The 20,407-nt window shown below is 36.7% G+C and overlaps 1 protein-coding gene across 2 annotated transcripts; it reads left to right on the forward strand.

Moving 5' to 3' along the window:
- The first annotated feature begins 304 nt into the window (after positions 1 to 304).
- Positions 305 to 15,223, forward strand: klhl17 (kelch-like family member 17). 2 transcript variants are annotated; one of them, XM_052593932.1, is made up of 12 exons: positions 305 to 495; positions 3,823 to 4,084; positions 4,879 to 5,000; positions 5,779 to 6,000; positions 9,293 to 9,409; positions 9,592 to 9,805; positions 9,893 to 10,037; positions 10,599 to 10,766; positions 10,955 to 11,043; positions 11,180 to 11,253; positions 11,358 to 11,539; positions 12,846 to 15,223. In XM_052593932.1, exons 2-12 carry the CDS (start codon positions 3,871 to 3,873, stop codon positions 13,072 to 13,074), a joined length of 1,776 nt encoding a protein of 591 aa, XP_052449892.1. In that variant the 5' UTR covers positions 305 to 495; positions 3,823 to 3,870; the 3' UTR covers positions 13,075 to 15,223. The 2 variants fall into 2 exon arrangements, with proteins under 2 accessions (XP_052449892.1, XP_052449893.1); XM_052593933.1 differs by lacking the exon at positions 305 to 495 and adding an exon at positions 1,507 to 1,675.
- Positions 15,224 to 20,407: the final 5,184 nt, after the last annotated feature.

A 20,407-nucleotide genomic window follows, 5' to 3' on the forward strand; every position in this document is an offset into this window, starting at 1 on the left:
TTATTCATTTTGTTTTTGGTAATATTATTATAAACCGATTGTGTTTGTCTCAACATATAGGTGAAACAGGATTTTTTTATATTTATTTTTTTTAATTTCTTTTTCAGAAGGTTTCCAGCCACTGACGATATATAATATATAATAAATATATAAAATACCTCATATCTAAACATCTAAAATCCACCGATACAGGTCTCCCACCACAAAGGTTGGTAGACAATAACACATCCTAGCACCATTGTAACAACAAAGCCGAGACAAAATTGTGGTGGGCGTGACATATTCAACAGAACATTATTTTTTTTTAGTAATGCCGATCAGTGCTGAGACAGACGTCTGCTTTGACGCGACATGTGATGTAGCATGTCAATTACCACACACGGCTAAATAAATCACTACATGCATCAAAATTAATCATCACACACACAGACGAAACTGGAGAGAGTGCTACACAGAAAGAAACGAGTCTTGTCAATCAGACAAAGACGACGCCAGGTGAGTTTACTGATCTCATCCAGACAGCTGACAATTAAGCAACATTTATTTAATTATCATTTAATAGTTTTAAAAATATACGTCATGCAAACACATGCTCATCGTGTCAAAGCTGCAGTCTTATGAAATTGCACTATGGTATTGTGCTCTTTTTTTTTTTTTTACAGACATCAGTTTGTCACTTGATCATGTTTAAAGCTCATGCATTGAACATTGACTTCTCCATGTTTGGAGCTGTAGTTTAATAAAGCGTTTGAAATGTTATAAGGGCTGAACGATGCTTTTCATTTGTCAGCTTTCATTGCAACTGATCTCTAACGTATATGTCTGCACTGTATCCCCTTTGAACAAAGAAAATATGAGATCAGCTAAGTGATTCTTATTATACTGCTAATATAAGGCAACATATTCCTCATTGTATGATTTTAAGTGTAGTTATTGTATATACTTGGACAGCAAAATATTTATTTCCTGCACAATGAGTTTTAGCAATTTCCCAGTCGTGGACGAATCATTGTTTTGAATCTTTTCAATGAATCGTTTTAACCGTATTGACAAACCCACTCTGAACAATTCTAATCGCGTAGACGGTAAGACAAATTGTATTAAGCTTTCAAAAATTATTTTTAAATTAGAGAAAAATCTAAAAAGAAAAAAGTAATAAACGCTGGAGTATCAGGGATCTTATGTAAACCTGCTGAGTTCACGACGTAAAATAATTGCTGAATTATTTTAGAACCGGTTCTTTGAAACGAACCGTTAGAAGGAACCGATTCGCTAAAATGAATCGGACTTTCCATCACTGTTGTTAAGGAGTTGTGATTTAATAATTGTGTTGTAGCTTTGAAAGATTATAGAGGGGGCGTTATCAAATTGCTCGACAATCTCTTGTTCAGTTCTGTTTGTATGTGAGCAGTTTTATTAGAAACCAATTTTAAGATTCAGATAAAATAAAATAAAAAAACTAACATCCGGCACGACCTTAAAAAGTGACGTCAGCCTCCAGCACTCATGCGGCTTTCATTTACGTCAACAGCACACAAGCTCCCAAACTGAGGCTTTATGCATTTTTTTTTATTTGTGCTCTTGATACTCATCTGCTGCACTCTAGGATTCAATCCGAGATATTCTTCATAAAGCAGAGAAACGAAACTAAAGGAAAGGGCGTCCATCAGATCAGGTAGTGCTGGTTATACTCAGTGTTATTGTGCTGCATGACTTGTATAGAACAGAGGAGGAGGGGAGATGCTCTGTCTGGATGGCACACTGTGTGCTGAGTCAGATTTAATGATACATGGGATGTTTGTTGGCACAGCTTGTCTAGAATATAGGAAGAAAAGTGCAATTTCTATATGAACTGTGCAGTCTGATTCTTACATTACTGTTAAGTTACGGTAAAATCTTAAAATATGAGAATACTTTATTTTTTTCTAACAGTGTACAAAGATTTCAAAAACGTTCTCATATTATTATAGTCATTTATTTTATTATTCATTTGTTTTTTTTGTTTTTTAACTCGGTACAGTTTTATTCTAGTAACAATGGTCTTATAATGGTTACAATTGTCATTTTTAGTAAATCTTTTGATAAATGCATCATTGCCTGAAATGAACCATCATAATACAAGTTTTCTCAATTTGTTACTGTTTTTAAGCGCCACAAAGAGACTGAATGCCTACCAAAAGCAACCGTTTTATCTCATCTGCATGTTTAAACAGTTTATTAGTGACCTCAGGTTTCAGACCGCAGTGTTTGCTTTGTATAACTAAAGGATTTCTACATCTGAAACCCCACAGCCATCTTGTGGGCAGCCGCACGACTGCTGGCTGTAATACTGAGCCTATGAATCCATGCACTTTTCATGCTCTTTCACCTGTCGGCTGTTATTTGGAGTAACATGAGTAATGCTTTGGAGCTGGAGTGGTATTGTAAGGAAAACCGTGCTTTTTAATCTTTCTATTCACCAAAGCATCCCATTGCTGGGTGCTGTATTTGATTTTCTTTAATACAAAATCCACCTCAACACTGATATAGAAGAAGTGGCATCTTGCAATCCCATCTTTGTCAACTGGAATGCTATTAATCACCCTCCTTTAAAATGTCTCACGCAGCTCCATCCCACTCAAAGTGAAGTGTATGACAGATACCAGCACATGCTACCGTGGGCACCTTGGTTTCTATAGTGATGCTTTTGATGGAGAGTTGAATGTGTGCAGCTGGCTGGCCAACTCATCATGACGTGTCCTGGTCCAACCTTTCCATCCCACTGGTCCTTTCAGCTGGAACACGCTTTCATTTTTATAATCAACCAGCCGGTTTATTTATTCAGTGAGTGTGCAGGAGTCTTTGTGCACAGGAGACCAAATATAAAAAGCTTTCAAGGCCTCGGGCCAGTAAGAAAAGGCCACTGACTATTCAAGAGCAAACCATATGTAGCTATAAGCTATAAAATGAGTGGGAATTTGTGAAGTGATCATTTTCATGATATTTAATGCTTGAGCGCGTCGGCCTGGATCGCTTCTCCCATTATGATTCTGTACACGTTGTTCAAAATGCCTCGAAGCAACCATTATGCTGTATGGAAAGGAAATGTGAAACAAGAACGCACAAATTAAGATGGATTTACAGCCTGGGCAAATAACTCAAAGATTGTTAGAGGTAATGCACAGACGGTAAACACGTTTAACAGCTAATTAATAATTAGCTTTAGTTTGAATTAGAGTTCTTAAAAACCCTTGTGAAATCACTTTTTATTTCCTTGACTTAGTCTTGGCTTATTTCCTATTGAAAAACAGCCTGGTAAATTTATTATTTATTTTCTCCATAGAGAAATTTACACTCAGTGAGGTTGTTCATAAATGGTATACTGTATGATGATATGCTTTTGTTGATGCCATTCACAATGCTTCATGGGACTATAGCTGTGTAGGGAAGTAGACTGTCTTTTAGATTTTTAAATATCCTTTTGCTGCAAATCAAACTTTGTAATATAATTTTTTTGGTTCATTGCTTATAGACAATTATAATCCCTATAGGTAAAATACTTAAAGAAACAAGCCCTCTGAAAAAAGTTAGGGTTACATTTGATGGCGGCGGGGTATTGTTAGTTTTAGAGAGCATTTGATTGGACAAAAATCTGAATAGTGCAAGATGAGAGGATCATTAATACTTTTTGTTTTTCTTTGTAGAGTGTCAATTTCAAATTTGTATATCTGTAAAAAAAAAAAATAGTTTCAAGTTCTAGTGCATTAGCATATAAACGGAGTACACTAAAAGCCACAAAACTCTATGTTTGGTTTTATAAGGTGTGTTTCTGTCTTCCTTTAGTGTCTTCGAGTGAGGCCTAGGCTCCAGCTGGCCTCGGTGAGCACCGGCATGATGGAGGGGGGGATGCAGCTGCTGAACCGGGATGGCCACAGCATCTCGCACAACTCCAAGCGCCACTACCATGACTCCTTTGTGTCCATGAACCGTATGCGGCAGCGTGGCCTGCTCTGCGACATTGTGCTCCATGTGGCCAACAAGGAGATCAAGGCACACAAGGTGGTGCTGGCCTCCTGCAGTCCGTACTTCCATGCCATGTTTACAAGTATGTCTCATTCTCTGTTACTATAAGTCTTTTTTTAAAGCATTTCATTTATTAAAGATAATGGTTGTGAATTTTTTGGAGCATGTTACCATTTAGAAAAAGCTAACACACATGAACTAAAAGTCACATAAAAATAAATCTTGACTTCACATGGTCTTTAAGGTGTATTGTGTATTGTGTACTGTTTATTTCTGATGTGTACATAACCTCGGCTTCCTTTTCAAGCCTTTCCTTCCTTCCAGCCGTTTGTCATCACCTAATGTTTTTCCATGCTTTATTCTCTTCCCTGTCCTGGTCTCAGATCAGCAGGTGCCTGGTTTTTCCTATGAAAAAGTTGTTTGTGCAAATAGTACTTCGTACTTTAGTACTTCAACTTATTTTATTTCAAAAAGTAGCCATGGCGACATTTCTGATATTAATTTACCGTAGATAGATTTACATTTAATATAAATTTCTTTTGTTTCAGCTTTCTTTCAATTAACAAGACCCATTTAAAAAAAAAAGAAAAAAGGTTTAGTTAACAAAAACAACATTGTCTCAAGGTTAATTCGTTCATACTGTGATTTCTGGTGTCTTGAACATCATTGACCATTGGCAACATATCAAAATCAAGCAAATGTTCATGCAAACGATAACTTTAGGGCACCTGCTTTGATGGACGGTTCACACAGAGGCCACTGTATGTGTGAACGGACCGTAACAGTGTAGTCAAACCCCTGGAAACTGCCTAAATCTACTAGTGTTCTGCAAAAGCCTCTGTTTGAGATAAACTGCTGTGTGTTGTGACTGTGCAGATGAGATGTCGGAGAGCCGTCAGACCCATGTGACCCTGCATGACATTGACCCTCAGGCTCTGGAGCAGCTGGTGCAGTATGCCTACACTGCCGAAATTGTAGTAGGAGAGGGGAATGTGCAGGTATGTCACCTTTAGTTTCTTTTGAAGTGCATTATGTATATATCACATTCATAATTACCCTGTGTGGGGTTATCCTGTTTGCTTTGTGAGGTACTACCAAGATGGGAAGTTCAGACGGTTTGTGCAAATCGTAAGGTCGAAGGTCCTCTGATACATGTGCTTTTTCAAAAGAGCATGTGCATACACTACAAGCCAAAAGTTTTTAAACAGTATGATTTTTAATGTTTTTTAAAGTTTCTTCTGCTCACCAAGCCTGCATTTATTTGGTCCAAAGTACAGCATAAACGGTCACATTTTGAAATAATTTTACTATTTAAAATAACTATTTTAGTATTAAAATAGTGCAGATATCCCACGAAGGTGTGATCTGGCTAGTCAACACTGCAAAAGACTTCTGATAATCTTCAGGTCCAGTGGTACAGATAGTAAAAAGTGTGACATTTTAATTTTGACGCTATCGACCTGGGTTCGAATCCGCCTTTAGGCGATCATTATATACACATACATATACATAAAATAAAATGTTCAATAAAATTTTGTGAAAGTCTGTTGTCAGTAGTGTAGCAATGTAAAAACTCACTCAGAAGTCACTTTTGAATCAAGCAGCTTTCTCATTTGAACCTCCCGATTGTGTGGGATATTATTGTAATTCTGTAAGCAAACTCGGTTAATGTGACCACACCTTAATGGCTAAATGCCTAATGATGTTAAAGATTAACTTACTTTATTCTAGTTTACCTTCATTTCATCCACTTCATCTTGTCTGAACCTCGAGCAGACGCTGTTGCCTGCAGCTAGTCTCCTGCAGCTCAACGGAGTGAGAGATGCCTGCTGCAAATTCCTTCTCAGCCAGCTGGACCCCTCAAACTGCCTGGGCATCCGTGGCTTTGCAGACACTCACTCCTGCAGCGACCTTCTCAAGTCGGCCCACAAGTATGTCCTGCAGCACTTTGTAGAGGTATCCAAGACTGAAGAGTTTATGCTGCTACCTCTCAAACAGGTGAGCCATCTGCTTTAGGACAGTAATGTAGTTAAATGCATAGTTCACACAAAAATAAAAAATAAACAATGCCATCATTTTCAGTGTTATTATATCTTTATTAGATATTTTTACAAATATTTTTACTTTGCTCAGTTTTAGTATTTCAGTTCTTATGTGCTTAAAATTATTTATTTTGGTCAAATTTTTAAGTTGTTTGTTTTACATTTTATATGTAATATTTATAATATAAGTATGATCCTAGAGGGTATTCAAGAATAGATTTATTCAGGATGTAAAAAGAGGGGTGTAAAGCGTATCCATTAAAGGATGCATGGGGAGCTGAGCAATAACAATCCTTGGAGGAAAAATGGTTTTGGCTACGGATGTCTAATTATATATACATGTCACTGACACCACTTCCTGTCACATTGGCCTTGAGCTTTTTAAAAACAGAATCTCTTGATCCTCTCTCCTCCTCCCTGTCGCCTGGGAAGTCTTGATTCTTTTGACTCGGTCTGAGAAAAAAAAGATCCGTACCATTTTGACCTTCAGCGCAGGAAGACTGGTTACATCCTGGCTTTTAATATGCCCCTCACCCTCTTAAAAAGAAAGAAAGAAAAGAATCTCCCTTCTCTTCTGGAGAAAGCTGTCAGATAGAATTTCTGTTCATTTCAATGTCAGTTGCTCAGCTGGTGCAGTGTCTCTCGGAATTACGTTGTTCAAATTCTGCCATCTTTTCTCACATGTGCTCTGGGAACAGATGTTTATAATCATCCGAGCTGTAAAAACCATGTGACCAGAAAGTGTGACGTGAAAGGCAGCGGAAAAGGAAATTCATTAATATCCCTAAACAACATATTACAATACATACTACACAATTCGGATTGGTTTGTTTCTATTTGAAATCGAAATATTTTGTAACATTATAAAAACAAACCCCAAACATTTTAATTGTAGTATATTATTTAGGGATATTAACAACATGAATTTCTTTTTCTTTAGATTTTTTTTTATTCATCTAGGAATCCTGAAAAAAATTGTTTTCAACATTAACCATCAGAACCATGTTTCTTGAGCAAGGATCATGTGAAGGATCATGTGACACTGGCGACTGGAGTAATAGTACAAAAAAAAAAAAAAACATGGTTTCATCCAGCATACACAGGAACACGGCTGTGAAAACAAGAGAGATTTTTTTGGGCCCTAAGATAATATAGTTATAGCATCTATCAGCAGGAGCTAACTGGACCATGCTAATCAGCCAAACCTTGACCTCTTCTTCGACTTGCAAAAGCTAAAATGTCAGAACGCATTGGCCCATGGTGACACTGATATAAGTGCTCTCTGCCTCAGCACCTTCAATACAGTGTCAATCATCCGCTCAAATACACGGTGAAAACAGCACGTCGTGAGAAGCTGAGACAGCTAATCAGCAGAAAGCAGCTCCTTCTCTCATACAACACTAATTTCATCAGCCCTAAACTGCTCTCTTCGCAGAAAAGCATCTTTTGAATTAATGGAGTGCTGCTGGTATTAGTATCTCTGTGCTTTGAAAGGTTGCGTGATTCTTTGAAATCCCCCTGCTGGTTAGATACTGATTGGAGCGAACCGTTAGGAAGAGGTTGCTGATGACACAGTTCTCCGCTCTCTCTCTCTCTTTCTCTCTCTCTCTCTCTCTCTCTCTCTCTCTCTGGGTCTCTCACTCTTAACAGCTGTTGCAGGCTGGAGGCTTCCATTGGCCCCGTATTTAAACCATAAGACGTGGGAAATGCTTGTAGCCATGTTAAATGTGGCCTCTGCCCCAAATAAACAAGCAGTCTGTGACTGTAGTGCTATTGCAAGTGTAGATTAGATGATATTGTTATAGTATGCCAAAGTCTGCATTCTCATTTATATTCTGTATATACTCTGCTCAATACTGTATATAGCAACTCCACTGTACATTCGGTGTATCATGGTTTCACTTACTCTGCACTTTTATGTATATGAAACACTATATTCTTGCACTTCTGGTTAGATGCTAACTGCATTTCATTAGCTCTGTACTTTTACTCTGCATAATGACAATAAAGTTGAATCTAATCTAATCTAATCTTATGTCAACACAAAGAAAACAAAGCTAATGCGTGCAATTTTTGCATCAATAACAGCAGCAATTGAAATTGAAAAAGAGTGACAACTGTTTCCCAAACAGTTTGTCAGCCTTTCCTCCCCCACCTCCCCGTCTGCCATTGCTTAATCTAAACATTCACTCAGCACTATTGGTTAACCCAGAAGTTGACATGTTAGCATAACGTAAACACAACAAACACAGCAATATTTTGAAAAGAAGTCTAATTATAACTAAGTTGTTATTTTGCATTTTATATATAATATAAAATATTTTATAGCATCCAAAATAAACGTTTATTTATATATGTGTGTATACTGTGTATATTTATTATGTATATATAAATACACACATATACAGTATATATTTTGAAAATATTTCCATGTATAAATATACAAACGTGTGTGCATTCATATATAAATAATAAATATACACAGTACACACACATATATATTATGTAAACAAAAACTTTTATTTTGGATTAATCATTTGACCGCACTAATATAAATATATTATGTTGCAAAAATGTATTTTTCAAATAGTCTAATTGATAAAAACTGTTATTTGGAGCTTAACGAATACTGAAAGAATGGCCATGTTTTCCACAAAAATATAAAGCAGCTCAACTGTTTTTAACATTAATAAAAAAAAGAAATGTTACATTTTGAGCACCAATCAGCATTTTATTTTGAAGGATCATGTGACACTGAAGACTGGAATAATGCCTGCTGATAATTTGCATTACTGGAGATTTTGTAAATCTTGCCTACCACAAAGAATTGAATGGTAGTGTGTGTTTATATGTATTAACAAAATGTGTATATTACACAAACTTCCTTTAATTTATGTGACTTTGCAATGACATAAAGGTTCCAGTGATTTGTTTTAATTTTTAATTTTTAATTTATTTAAATTGTCTACTGAATAGAGAATAGGTGAAAATATACATCTGTATTCAGTGTTGATCAATGTAATACTGACTTTAAACAAGCTCTTTTTCAAACAGAGATCTGTTTTTCGACATTCTGTGCAGAACACGATGTGCTCAAACTCAAACTGTGCACATCTGTCCTGTACAATATATTGCATAAGATTAAGATCAGATTAAAATAGCAATTTGTCTTTTAGTTATGCAAACACTTGAGTCCAACTGACACCACACCACTCCTTTAGTTTTAAGATCGGTTATGATTTGTGCAGGTGCTGGATCTGATTTCTAGTGATAACCTGAATGTCCCATCAGAGGAGGAGGTGTACAGGGCTGTGCTGAGCTGGGTCAAGCATGACATTGATGGGCGGAGACAGCATGTGCCCCGGGTGGGTATGATTCCTGCTGTCAAATTGCGCTTTTAGCAACATCCCAGTAAATCACAGGATTAATGCTTATAAGGGATTATGCCTCTGCAAATCGATACATGTTCTCTATCCCCTCCCTTTGCTTTCTTTAATCCTTTTTACACACACATCTTACCTCTCATTCTTTCCATCCATGTGTTCAGCTGATGAAGTGTGTGCGTCTGCCCCTGCTGACACGAGACTTCCTGATGAGTAATGTGGATACGGAGCTGCTGGTGCGTCACCACTCCGAGTGCAAAGACCTGCTGATCGAGGCACTGAAGTATCACTTGATGCCCGAGCAGAGGGGTGTCCTCAGTAACAGCCGCACCCGACCGCGCCGCTGCGAGGGGGCCAGTCCGGTGCTCTTTGCTGTAGGTCTGTAAATAAGGAAATGAGCACATAAAACACATGCAGATATGTCAGTGGGTTGGTTGGTTGATTTAAATGCTAAATGTCTTTCAGGTGGGGGCAGTCTTTTCGCCATTCATGGAGACTGTGAGGCCTATGACACTAGGACGGACCGCTGGCACATGGTTGCATCCATGTCGACGCGGCGGGCACGAGTTGGAGTGGCTGCTATTGGAAACAAGCTCTATGCTGTGGGAGGGTACGCAGACCCAAAAGCGTCATCTTTGTCAGAGAATCAACTGTTTTTTACTTTCATAACATTAAACTAAATTGGTAGAGAGACCCTTGTATTGCAGACCTTTTAAGTTTTTGAGGCATCAATGTGTGCTTCTTTAGCATAAAAATGGTCAAACTTGGTATTCACCTGTTTTTTTTTTTTTCTTACGTGGCAGAAATGTGCTTCCATAGAAGTTGAACAGTCTTTAACTTGATACAGCATCTTTAAAATGCAGCACCCACAATGCTGAAAAAACACCAAGATGCAACACCGCAGCCAAGGCCACACATCCAGAAATGATTTGTTGCATTACAAAAGGAACAGAATGTTCGGAAAGCCCCAATATTTTCTTAAGATTACCTTGCTGAAGCAATCAAAGAGTTACCTAAGATAAGTTAGGAAATGTGTCAGCTGTTGACTAATAAATTTCGGAGAAAGATGACGGGTCTTGTCTTTACTTGCATAATAAAGATGCAATATATACAAAAACATGGGAAAGATCTATTGTTAATTTTTGTCTCTTCTTTGCTTTTCCCAAACCAGGTATGATGGCACTTCTGATTTGGCTACTGTGGAGTCGTATGACCCTGTAACTAATGCGTGGCAACCTGAGGTGTCTATGGGAACGAGGAGGAGCTGTTTAGGTGTGGCGGTCCTGCATGGGCTGCTGTATGCAGCAGGAGGATATGATGGGGCTTCTTGTCTCAACAGGTATACTATCTAGACAAACAAATGTGAAAAATAATAGTAGAGAAAGTTATCTAAAATGACTTTGAAAGTAAATATAATAATAAAAGGTATCTACAATATACTTGTGTATATATATAAAAAATAAAATGTTTCATACAATAAAAAGAAATCTCTTTGATAAGTCTCTCTCTCTTTGATTTTGTCTGCAGTGCGGAGAGGTATGACCCTCTGACCAGTACCTGGACTTCCATCGCTGCCATGAGCACCAGGAGGAGATACGTTAGAGTGGCCACATTAGGTAGAAATATGTAATGCTAATGTACTAAAAAATTTAAAGGATTGTCATCGGTTCAGCTGCAAGCACTTCCTCTATATCTTAAGCAGTTGAAATTGAACCACAAACATGAAACCATTTCTCCTATTTCTTCTATTAGATGGCAGTTTGTACGCTGTCGGTGGGTATGACAGCTCGTCACACTTAGCGACTGTAGAAAAGTACGACCCTCAGGTAGGTGACGCATGTCTCTCTGACATGTTGAAAACATCTCTGGGGTGTTTTATGTTTTTTGTCCATGGTTAAATGAATGCAAAAGGATGTTGTTTTGTTATTAGAGTAATGCCTGGACTGCCATTGCCAACATGCTGAGCAGGAGGAGCAGCGCAGGAGTTGCTGTGTTGGAGGGCATGCTTTACGTTGCAGGAGGCAATGATGGTACCAGCTGCCTAAATTCAGTGGAGCGATATAATCCGAAAACCAACACCTGGGAAGGAGTGGCCCCCATGAACATCCGCAGGTTTGACAGTGACCTTTAAGTGTTTGTTTAAAGGGATTCTTCACCCAAAAACGAAAACCTAATAACTCATTAATTACTCTGCCTCATGTCATTCCAAACTCGTAAGAGCATTCATCTTCGGAACACTACATACAAGAGGATGCATAGACAGCAACACAACTACCACGTTCAAGGCCCAGAAAGGTACTAAGTACTAGGGGTTGAACGACTTAAAGTCGACTTTTATGTGATGAAAGTCGAGTTGAAGTTGACTAGTCGCTGATGACATCATTAATGAACAAATAAGTCTGGAGCTGTGACGAACCCCTTGTGCACATCTACGGCATATGACACAGCGCTGCGTACATGGCTATTTCTCCTATAACAGCTCATTTTTATCAGTTCTTTTGCCTTTGGGTCGTTTTATTTCTCACAGATTTTTGCTCTTTATAAATCAGATGTAGATAAAGTAGCACAGTAAAGATTACATTTATATGAATGAATTAGTGAGAGCGATTGTGTGTGTAAATTATTTCTAAATGGCAGCATCTCTCTAGTTGTAGCAACGCTGTGGGATTTAGTTATTAAGAAATATGTGCTTGAACTTTTCAGTTTCTAAGCTATTTTATTGAAAAATAATCACAGAACAGTGTTGACAGTACATTTCCGTGCTGAATGATTCTGTGCGCGCGCAATCTGCGCATGACGTACGAGCTACTGTCTGTAGTCTATGTGTGTGCGTTACAGTGCAGCAGCGCATTAGATTAGAATGGTGATTAATTTACCTGTACAATTAGCTGTTTAGAATGTACATTCTCCTGTTCAATATTGAGCATCCAGTAATATAATCACACGTCTTGTGGAGCTATTGGGTTTATACATTTATTTGTCATTTTAACTGTTTGGAAATGGAGCGTACATGTGGAAGTCCTTCAAAGATTTATTATCCTGTTGCTTCCTCTATAGGACAAGTGCATTGCAGTCGACTAGTCGATTATTCTGTGCAACCCCTAATAAGGACTTTCTTAAAATTGTACTGTCGAAAACAAGCTTCGAAGACTGACACTAAAGAGAAGAAATTGTTGAATTTGCAAAAAGACCCGTGCAGGGTCAGAAAGCTCTTGAATTTAATAAAAAATACCATAATTTGTGTTCCGAAGATGAACAAAGGTCTTAAAAGGTTTGCAACGACATGAGGGTGAGTAACTAATGGCAGAATTTTCATTTTTGGGTGAACTATCCCTTTAAAGAAAGAAACAACCCTTTTTTAAATGCAAAAAAAAATGTATTTGGTTCCTAATGGACCATCTCTTCTCTTGATCTTCAGGAGCACCCATGACCTTGTTGCCATGGATGGCTGGCTATATGCGGTTGGAGGCAATGATGGCAGCTCTAGTCTCAACTCCATAGAAAAGTACAACCCTCGTAGCAACAAATGGGTGGCGGCGTCGTGTATGTTCACACGCCGGAGCAGTGTGGGAGTTGCTGTTCTGGAGCTCCTCAACTTTCCTCCTCCGTCCTCTCCCACTCTTTCCGTTTCCTCCACCAGTCTTTGACAAAGGGTAAAGACCCGGCTTAGCTCCAGCGGCCTGCCCTGTGTGGCCAAGAGGCGCAACTGCTCAGTTTGAGCATCAGACGAGGAGTGTTTCATGGGCCACAGTGCCCTCCTTCTGCCTGGAGGAACACTGCAGCATTCTGCAGATTACGAGGGTAAAAAAAGGATGAAAAGAAAAAACGCACCCTCTCACACACTCTAGGCCTCCACAGCTCTCCCCCTATAAACCCCAGTGCTTGAAAGTGCAAAATAATGTTGCTCTGCCATTTTGCGGTCACTTTGTGTATGATGTATATCTAAATGTATATTTATGTTTATGATTCTTTTTTGAAATATGAAGAAATAATATATGAAACAAAAGAAAAAAAAAGAATGAAAAACTTTAGGAATGTAGCTCTTGACAGGTTCTGCCACGCATGTTTACAGAAATTTCGTCCTGGCAGAAAATAATATTGTAGTGCTGCTGTTTCACACTAGGTGGCAGTAATGTGCAATGCTGCCCTGTCTCACCACAGATGCGCATGGACATTTAGAAGCAGAAAATTCAAACAAAACGGTGGCTGGATTCTACACTACGTACACATGAGTGTGTCAGATCGTGTTGACAACATAATATTTGTTTCACTTATTTTCCTATTTATTTATCAAATGTAATATAAAAACATATAACACTATTTCAGAGATGTTTCAAGGAGAACCTCTGACTTAAGAGGGGAAATATAGTTTTAACGTACTAATGGACATTCTACATATCATAGAAGCACTGGTGTTTGATATGAAATGTTGAGATTTAAGAAGAACAGCTATTAAGTGTTTAATCTAACAGACATGTTTGGTTTGTTTTCTACAGTCATGTATTACAAGCCTTTGAGAGCTCACACTCTACATGAGTACAAACTTTACTAATATGACACGTCTATATCACTAACCAGGAGAAATGTCTTTTTAAATAAAGACAATAGCCATACCTAAAACTAGCTGTGACGTTAAAGCCGCACTTTCTCATTTCTCGCGTTTTTCGAAAGGGTGAAAGGTGCTCAGAACTAATTCTGATTCGACATGGAATCAGTAACAATGACACTTCAATATCAAGCCCTTCAATGCGAGTAACTCGGCTATTATAAGCTCCTTTATGTTGTATGTCACATTTTTTTGTATTTTGTCGCAGGTCTTAAGTTCGTTAACCACGTCATTGTGTATTGCATTTTCGAACCTGTTTATTTGCCAGGGTTGTCAGATTTGACAGCTTTGATGGCTATAGATCGTGTGTGTTGTGTTGTGATGTCTTTGGTAACAGCCACTACCAATGCATCTTACCTCAGATGGGTAGATGAGTGAACGGTGAGTTTAGTGAGTAATTAGTTTATCTGAAGAGAGCACAGATCACCCCAAAACAACGGATAGTTTCCCCAAAATATGGTTGTTACAAACATGCATGACGTTCTTTATTAGGTAGAACACAAAGGAATATATTTAGAAGAATTGTCTGTACAATTTGAATTTAATAGGAATAAAGACAGTTGTATGAGAAAAGAGCAGCTTGGACATTCTGCTAAATATCTTCTTTTTATAAAATAAGTTATGAAATGACATAACTAAGGGTGAGTCAATGATTTTCATTTTTGGGGAACTATACTTTCAAGTCAGTCCTGCTCTCTGCCATTTTATGTAGGTTTTAAAATGTAGCGTAGTATTATATGATTTCAAAACTTCTAAGAAGTTAAGATTTTGTTTCCTTTTTTTAAAGGACTTTGTTAATTCAGAGAGACTTGTTTAAGGACAGTAAAGGTTTGTGTCTAGGGAATCAAGAGTGCTGTGTATGTGTGATTCTGTAGAAGTGAAGCATCCTGCACTTTGACCATACATACAGTATATATATGTGCACCACAGGACCACAACCCCACAGAAAGGAATTAAAGTACATGTATATAACCAAATATCCTGAAACTTTGTGCAATGTCAGTGTAACTGTGGCTTTCTTTTTGGATTGTAATGTTATTGAATGTGTTATTTATATTGTGCCAGTTATTATGTTTTGCTATATTTAAGAACAAACATGAATTTTGCACTAATGTCAAATGGAGCAATATACTGCTGTATACAAGATCAAAACACTACTGTAAATGAAATAAAGCTGTTTTCAGGTGGAATGTGTTAACAAAACAGTTTTTGTGCCCAGTGACAAAAGACAAACCAAAAGCACTGAGAAATTTCTCAAAATATAATTTCATGTTCCACAGGAGAGAAAAAAAAAGTTTTGAAACAACAGTGAGTAAATTATGATAATTTTCATTATTTTTGAACAAACTAATATCAGAAGAAGGTGTTAGCTACTCGGTTTATGTATTAGCATTTGTGCATGTGCAAGTTTAAAATGGCACAAAGAGTTAAAATAATACAATTCTGTCATTGTTTACTCACCTCACGTGTTATAAAACCTGAATGACTTACTTCAGTAGAAAGTAAAAGAATTCATACCAAAATATTCAAGCTGCTTTCAAAGAAAGTGAAGGGCAACCAAAGTTGTCAAGCAAGATTGTTCTCAAAAGGTTTCAGGAATGCATTGTATGTTGTATGTAGAAGATTAATTTAGCTTAATGTCTGCTCGCCATCCACTTCCACTGTATGGAAAAGAGCAGCGTGGACATTCTGCTAAACATCTCCTTTTTAGCTTAAACATCATAAAGATGACAAGAGGGTGAGTAAATAATGACAGAACTGAATTACTAGGTGATCAGTCCCTTTAATAAACAAAATGCTTTTTGGATTAAGAGCAAGACCATCCAAAGTTGAGCCCATTCGAGTTTTGCTGTCTGACTGATGTAAGCAAACAGCTGAGCACTCTCACTTTACCCACCGTGACCTCAGCTTCACGGCACGAACACCTGTGCTGTACACTTACACACACGTACAGACACATTTGGGCAGTTCATCTGATATGATGTATGTGGAGGAGATTCATTTCAGGACTGCAGTATTGTCCTCTGTTATTTTAGCATCTGTGTTTGTGTATTCCCCTCGTAGCCGTCTGTTGTTAGGCAGCTCTGTTAATGAAGGCAGGGGGCTGGGGGCTCTGTCGCAAGCCACTGCGCATGTCCCGAGCCCTGGAGCGCACTGATATGAGGGACCATGATGAGTTTACAGCCTGGAAAAACAGCTACAGGCATAGCTGTACAGCAGAGGAGACGCTAACACGGCCCCAGTGTCTGTCCAGCGGCTCCCCAGTCACCGTAAAACAACCTCTGCTAGCTTTTTCTATCACATTAGATACAAACTATATAAGAATTCTTACTTTTTAATTTTCATTAGCATTCAAAAGTTAGGGGTAAGGTTGTTTTTTTGCCCTGTGAAATTCATATTCATACATTGCAATCATGCATTAAATTGATCAATAAATGCTGTTTTTTTAGAGCTTTCTATTGATCAAAGAATCCTGAAAAAAGCAGCAGTATCATGGTTTCCACAAGTACAAGTATCATGGTTTCCACAAACATTTTAAGTTCTTTTCAGCACTGATAATGTTAAGGAATGTTATTTTAGCAGCAAATCCTGCATATTAGAATAATGTTTGAAGGATCATGTGACACTAAACTAAAGGCTGGAGTAAAGGCTGTTAAAGATACAGCTTTGCCATCAAAGGAATAAATTACGTTTTTTTAAACATTTTTTTAAAACGAGTTATTTATTTTAAATACATGGTGAGTTCAAGTATAATAATTATTACAGATTTTATATTCATTTATGATGTGAAATGTTATGTTTATTTTTTTGAAAATCTCTTATTCTCACCAGGTGTTTCTTTTTATTTGATTCAAAATACAGAATAACAGTATTATTGTTAAATTAAATTTTAAAGCTTTTTTTTTTATTATTATTCACATGATCATCCACAAATCAATCTAATATGCTGATTTGGTAAAAGAAAGTTACAAATAAAACAACTGTGCTGCTTGAAAAAATATATTTTATTTTTTCAAAATATCATAAATGACAGGTTTATCATAACTGATTGGTTTTCAGGATTCTTTGATAAACAGAAAGTACAAAATAATCTGTTCTAAAATGAATGTCTTTACTGTTACTTTTGAGCAATGTAATGCAATGTGTCCCTGCTGAAAAATCACCCCCCCCCCCCCGCCCCAAACCGTTATATAAAAGTACTACCTTGTCTTCCCTAGAATTATGACAATATATTTAAAGACAAACGTTGTTGGATATTGAGCAATCCTTCCAAAACTGATTCAGCACCTGCAGGTATTCCAGGGAACAAGGAAGGATTTGGTTTCGAGTTCAACAGTACTTTCTCCTTTTTCTCCACTGAAATCTGTCAATAAAGAATAAAAACCTGTTTGATGTGGCCATTCAAAGCCTTGTTTATTCCAACTCTTACACCCGTTTTTTTTGTACTGTGAGAGCTCTGACACCCGTGGTTCTCTCTTGCACACATTGAAAACAGCCAGAGGTGTGATGTTAGCACCTCTAGTGCACCCAGAGAGTCTGAAAAAACATTACAGAGGGACTTCCCAGATGGGCTCGTGCAGATAGCCTTGCTCAATGCACAGCTCTGATACTTGTGTGTGAGATGTTTGTCTGAAGGATTCATGACTTTGATAGTACACTGTGAACTAAAGTCTGTCTTATCACCATATTTGAGATCATTTTTCCTGTAAACTTATTTGAAAACAACTTTATTCGAAAAAGTTGAATTTATGTAATAGATAATGTCATATTATTAGGCGTGTAATACGCAGGTCATAGTGTGGTCAAAATGAATATTAGGGATATGAATCATAAGTAAATGGTGACTGAGAATTTCGTGTTTTCCCTCCATTTGTTTGGAGATATAATCCACACACAGTCTAAGCATTTAACCCCATAGGATCCAAAACAGAAAATCTCTTTCAGATGAGGAAGCACTGATTGTTTTGAATAAGATCGGAAGAAAAGCTCATAAAATGTTGTGGGCAGTCAGATACACTGTTGTGTTTGGCTTGGTTTTCCACTTCCTTCCACATCCGTCTTTTCTCCTTTGTGACAACTTTCAAAAACACGGGCCTAATGTAAACCTTCTGTTTTTATGGATTATATGAATTCACGGTAATATGCTGTTGTTACTGGACAATGATTACAGTACATACAAAACATTAGTGTAAACAAATCATTTAGGTATATTATCATAATTATTGTTGTTCATCGTAGTATACAACTACTATTGAACCTTATAATGCCATAAAAATAAGAAAACTTATGAGTACTAAAATCCAAAAGCAGCTTATTTTGTGAAAGGTTTGAGGGCTTTAAAAAAATGTTTAAATCTCCCTTTTAGATGTTTTCGAAAAGTCTGAATTTATTGAAACAAAAATACAGTAAAAGGTTATACTGTTAGATATTTTTACAATTTAAAATAACTTAAAACTTTTTATTTTTGAAACATTATCCTTCAGAAATCATTCTAAAATGCTATATTAATAATATGTATTTTTATTTATCAGTGTTGAGAGCAGGTGTGCTGTTTAATATTTTTGTATTTATGTATTTATTTATTTTTGGTATTTATGGTAACAACATAAAAAAAAATCTTGCTGAATATAAGTATTAATTTCTTTAAAAAAAAATGCTCACTGACCCCGACAAATAATGTGAAAAAAACAAAGAAAGAACAACTAAAAATATAATTTAAAGGACTAATTAAATGAATACTAATAAAATGTCAAATAATATATATATATATATATATATATATATATATATATATATATATATTTGTAAATGTGCTAATTAAATATTAAGCAAAATAAAAGGTAATCATGTTTGTTAATTTTATGAATGAAAATTATTTTTAGTGTAAGATCTTATAAATACAGGAGGTCTCTGAGTTGACTGTGAGTCAGAACAGAGGGATTTGTAAGGGTTGAAAATCCTGGATCCAACCCTTCCCTTACATCTGACCCGTATTCCAAAAAGCAACTGAAACTCAGATGAGCAGACAGAAACCCATATGACTGGAAGTGAGATTTTCCCAGACTATGTCAGATGTTTCCCTGTTATTTCTTACATTGTAATTTCCTTTAGGAGACTCCGAGCTTGATACAGAGTGAGCACCTCATGACTCACAGCGTAGATCTTCAGTGTTCAGACGCACAACGGGGGAATGATACATCATCTCTGTTTTTCCATGACAGCTCTATGAAAGAGTTAATAAAACAGAGGAACACTATCCTCAAGTTTTGTGCAATACTTTTTATGATTAGTTTTTTATTACTCCGAAATTCAGCTATTATTAGTCTGAACCATGGAACTTCTCAGTAAGCTATAAACAATGGCATAGCATCTCATAAGGGTATGAACATGCTGTAGCTGTTTAATATAGTGAATTGAGAAACGCTTGAGCTGGAATGTGTCAGTTTAGTGCCTCCGGCGTGGCCTCACTCACATTTCCAGCTGGTTTGAATCAGCAACCGCCCACACTAGAACAATAACCTCTAAAATTTGATTTCTGAGGGTTTGTTTGAAAATATGCTGTGGGAATGAAATCATAAATGGCAAGAGCTGAAATGCATACACGGAGTTTGCGTACAAATACATTTACACGTCATTAGAAGAACCATTTAAAGAATCCCTCATACAACAGCCAATCATCATTAAGACATACAAAGAGGGAGGCTAGAACTTGTAATTACATTTGATATAATGTAATATTCTTGAGGCAATCTGCATGTCTGACAGCTGGAAGATATCAGGGATCCAAACCCTGACCAGGATGGGATTATTCACCTGTGCTTCCTTGATTGCATACGGGGAGTGTTGCACTTTTAATTTGATTAGATCATATCTGACACATTTGCAAACACGCAGAGACCATATAATCACGAGTGCCATGTTCACAGCAAATACAGACGAGTGTAAAAGCTCTGTGGAAGCTTTGTGTTTGTTCAGGTAATAAAATATAAAAACTCGTGGTGTACAATTATTTGCTCTCGTTTAATAAATAAAAGTTTTTGTTTACGTAATATACATATATGTGCTTTGTATAATTATTATGTATATACAAATACATTATGCATATGTATTAAATATATTTATTTCTAATATAAATTATATGAATATGAATATAAATATAGACATGTAAATACATGTAAATATTTTCAAAATATATATGTGTGTGTATTTATATATACATAAATATACACAGAACACACATATATTATGCAAACAAAAACTTTTATTTTGTACATATAATACATACTTAAACATAATGTAATACATTTAAATAAAACCTAAATAAAGTAATAGCATTGAAATCATATTAATAATAAACAAAACAAAAAATAATA

Source organism: Carassius gibelio, chromosome B23 (assembly GCF_023724105.1).
Source record: "Carassius gibelio isolate Cgi1373 ecotype wild population from Czech Republic chromosome B23, carGib1.2-hapl.c, whole genome shotgun sequence".
Lineage (NCBI taxonomy): Eukaryota > Metazoa > Chordata > Actinopteri > Cypriniformes > Cyprinidae > Carassius > Carassius gibelio.

What these genes read in the sequence shown, in the direction of transcription:
- klhl17 (XM_052593932.1), top strand. Translation starts at nt 3,871, where the DNA reads ATGATGGAGGGGGGGATGCAGCTGCTGAACCGGGATGGCCACAGCATC. An exon ending in GGAGACAGCATGTGCCCCGG is followed by an intron (nt 9,410 to 9,591) that starts GTGGGTATGATT and finishes CCATGTGTTCAG; the next exon opens with CTGATGAAGTGTGTGCGTCT. An exon ending in GGGGCTTCTTGTCTCAACAG is followed by an intron (nt 10,767 to 10,954) that starts GTATACTATCTA and finishes TTTTGTCTGCAG; the next exon opens with TGCGGAGAGGTATGACCCTC.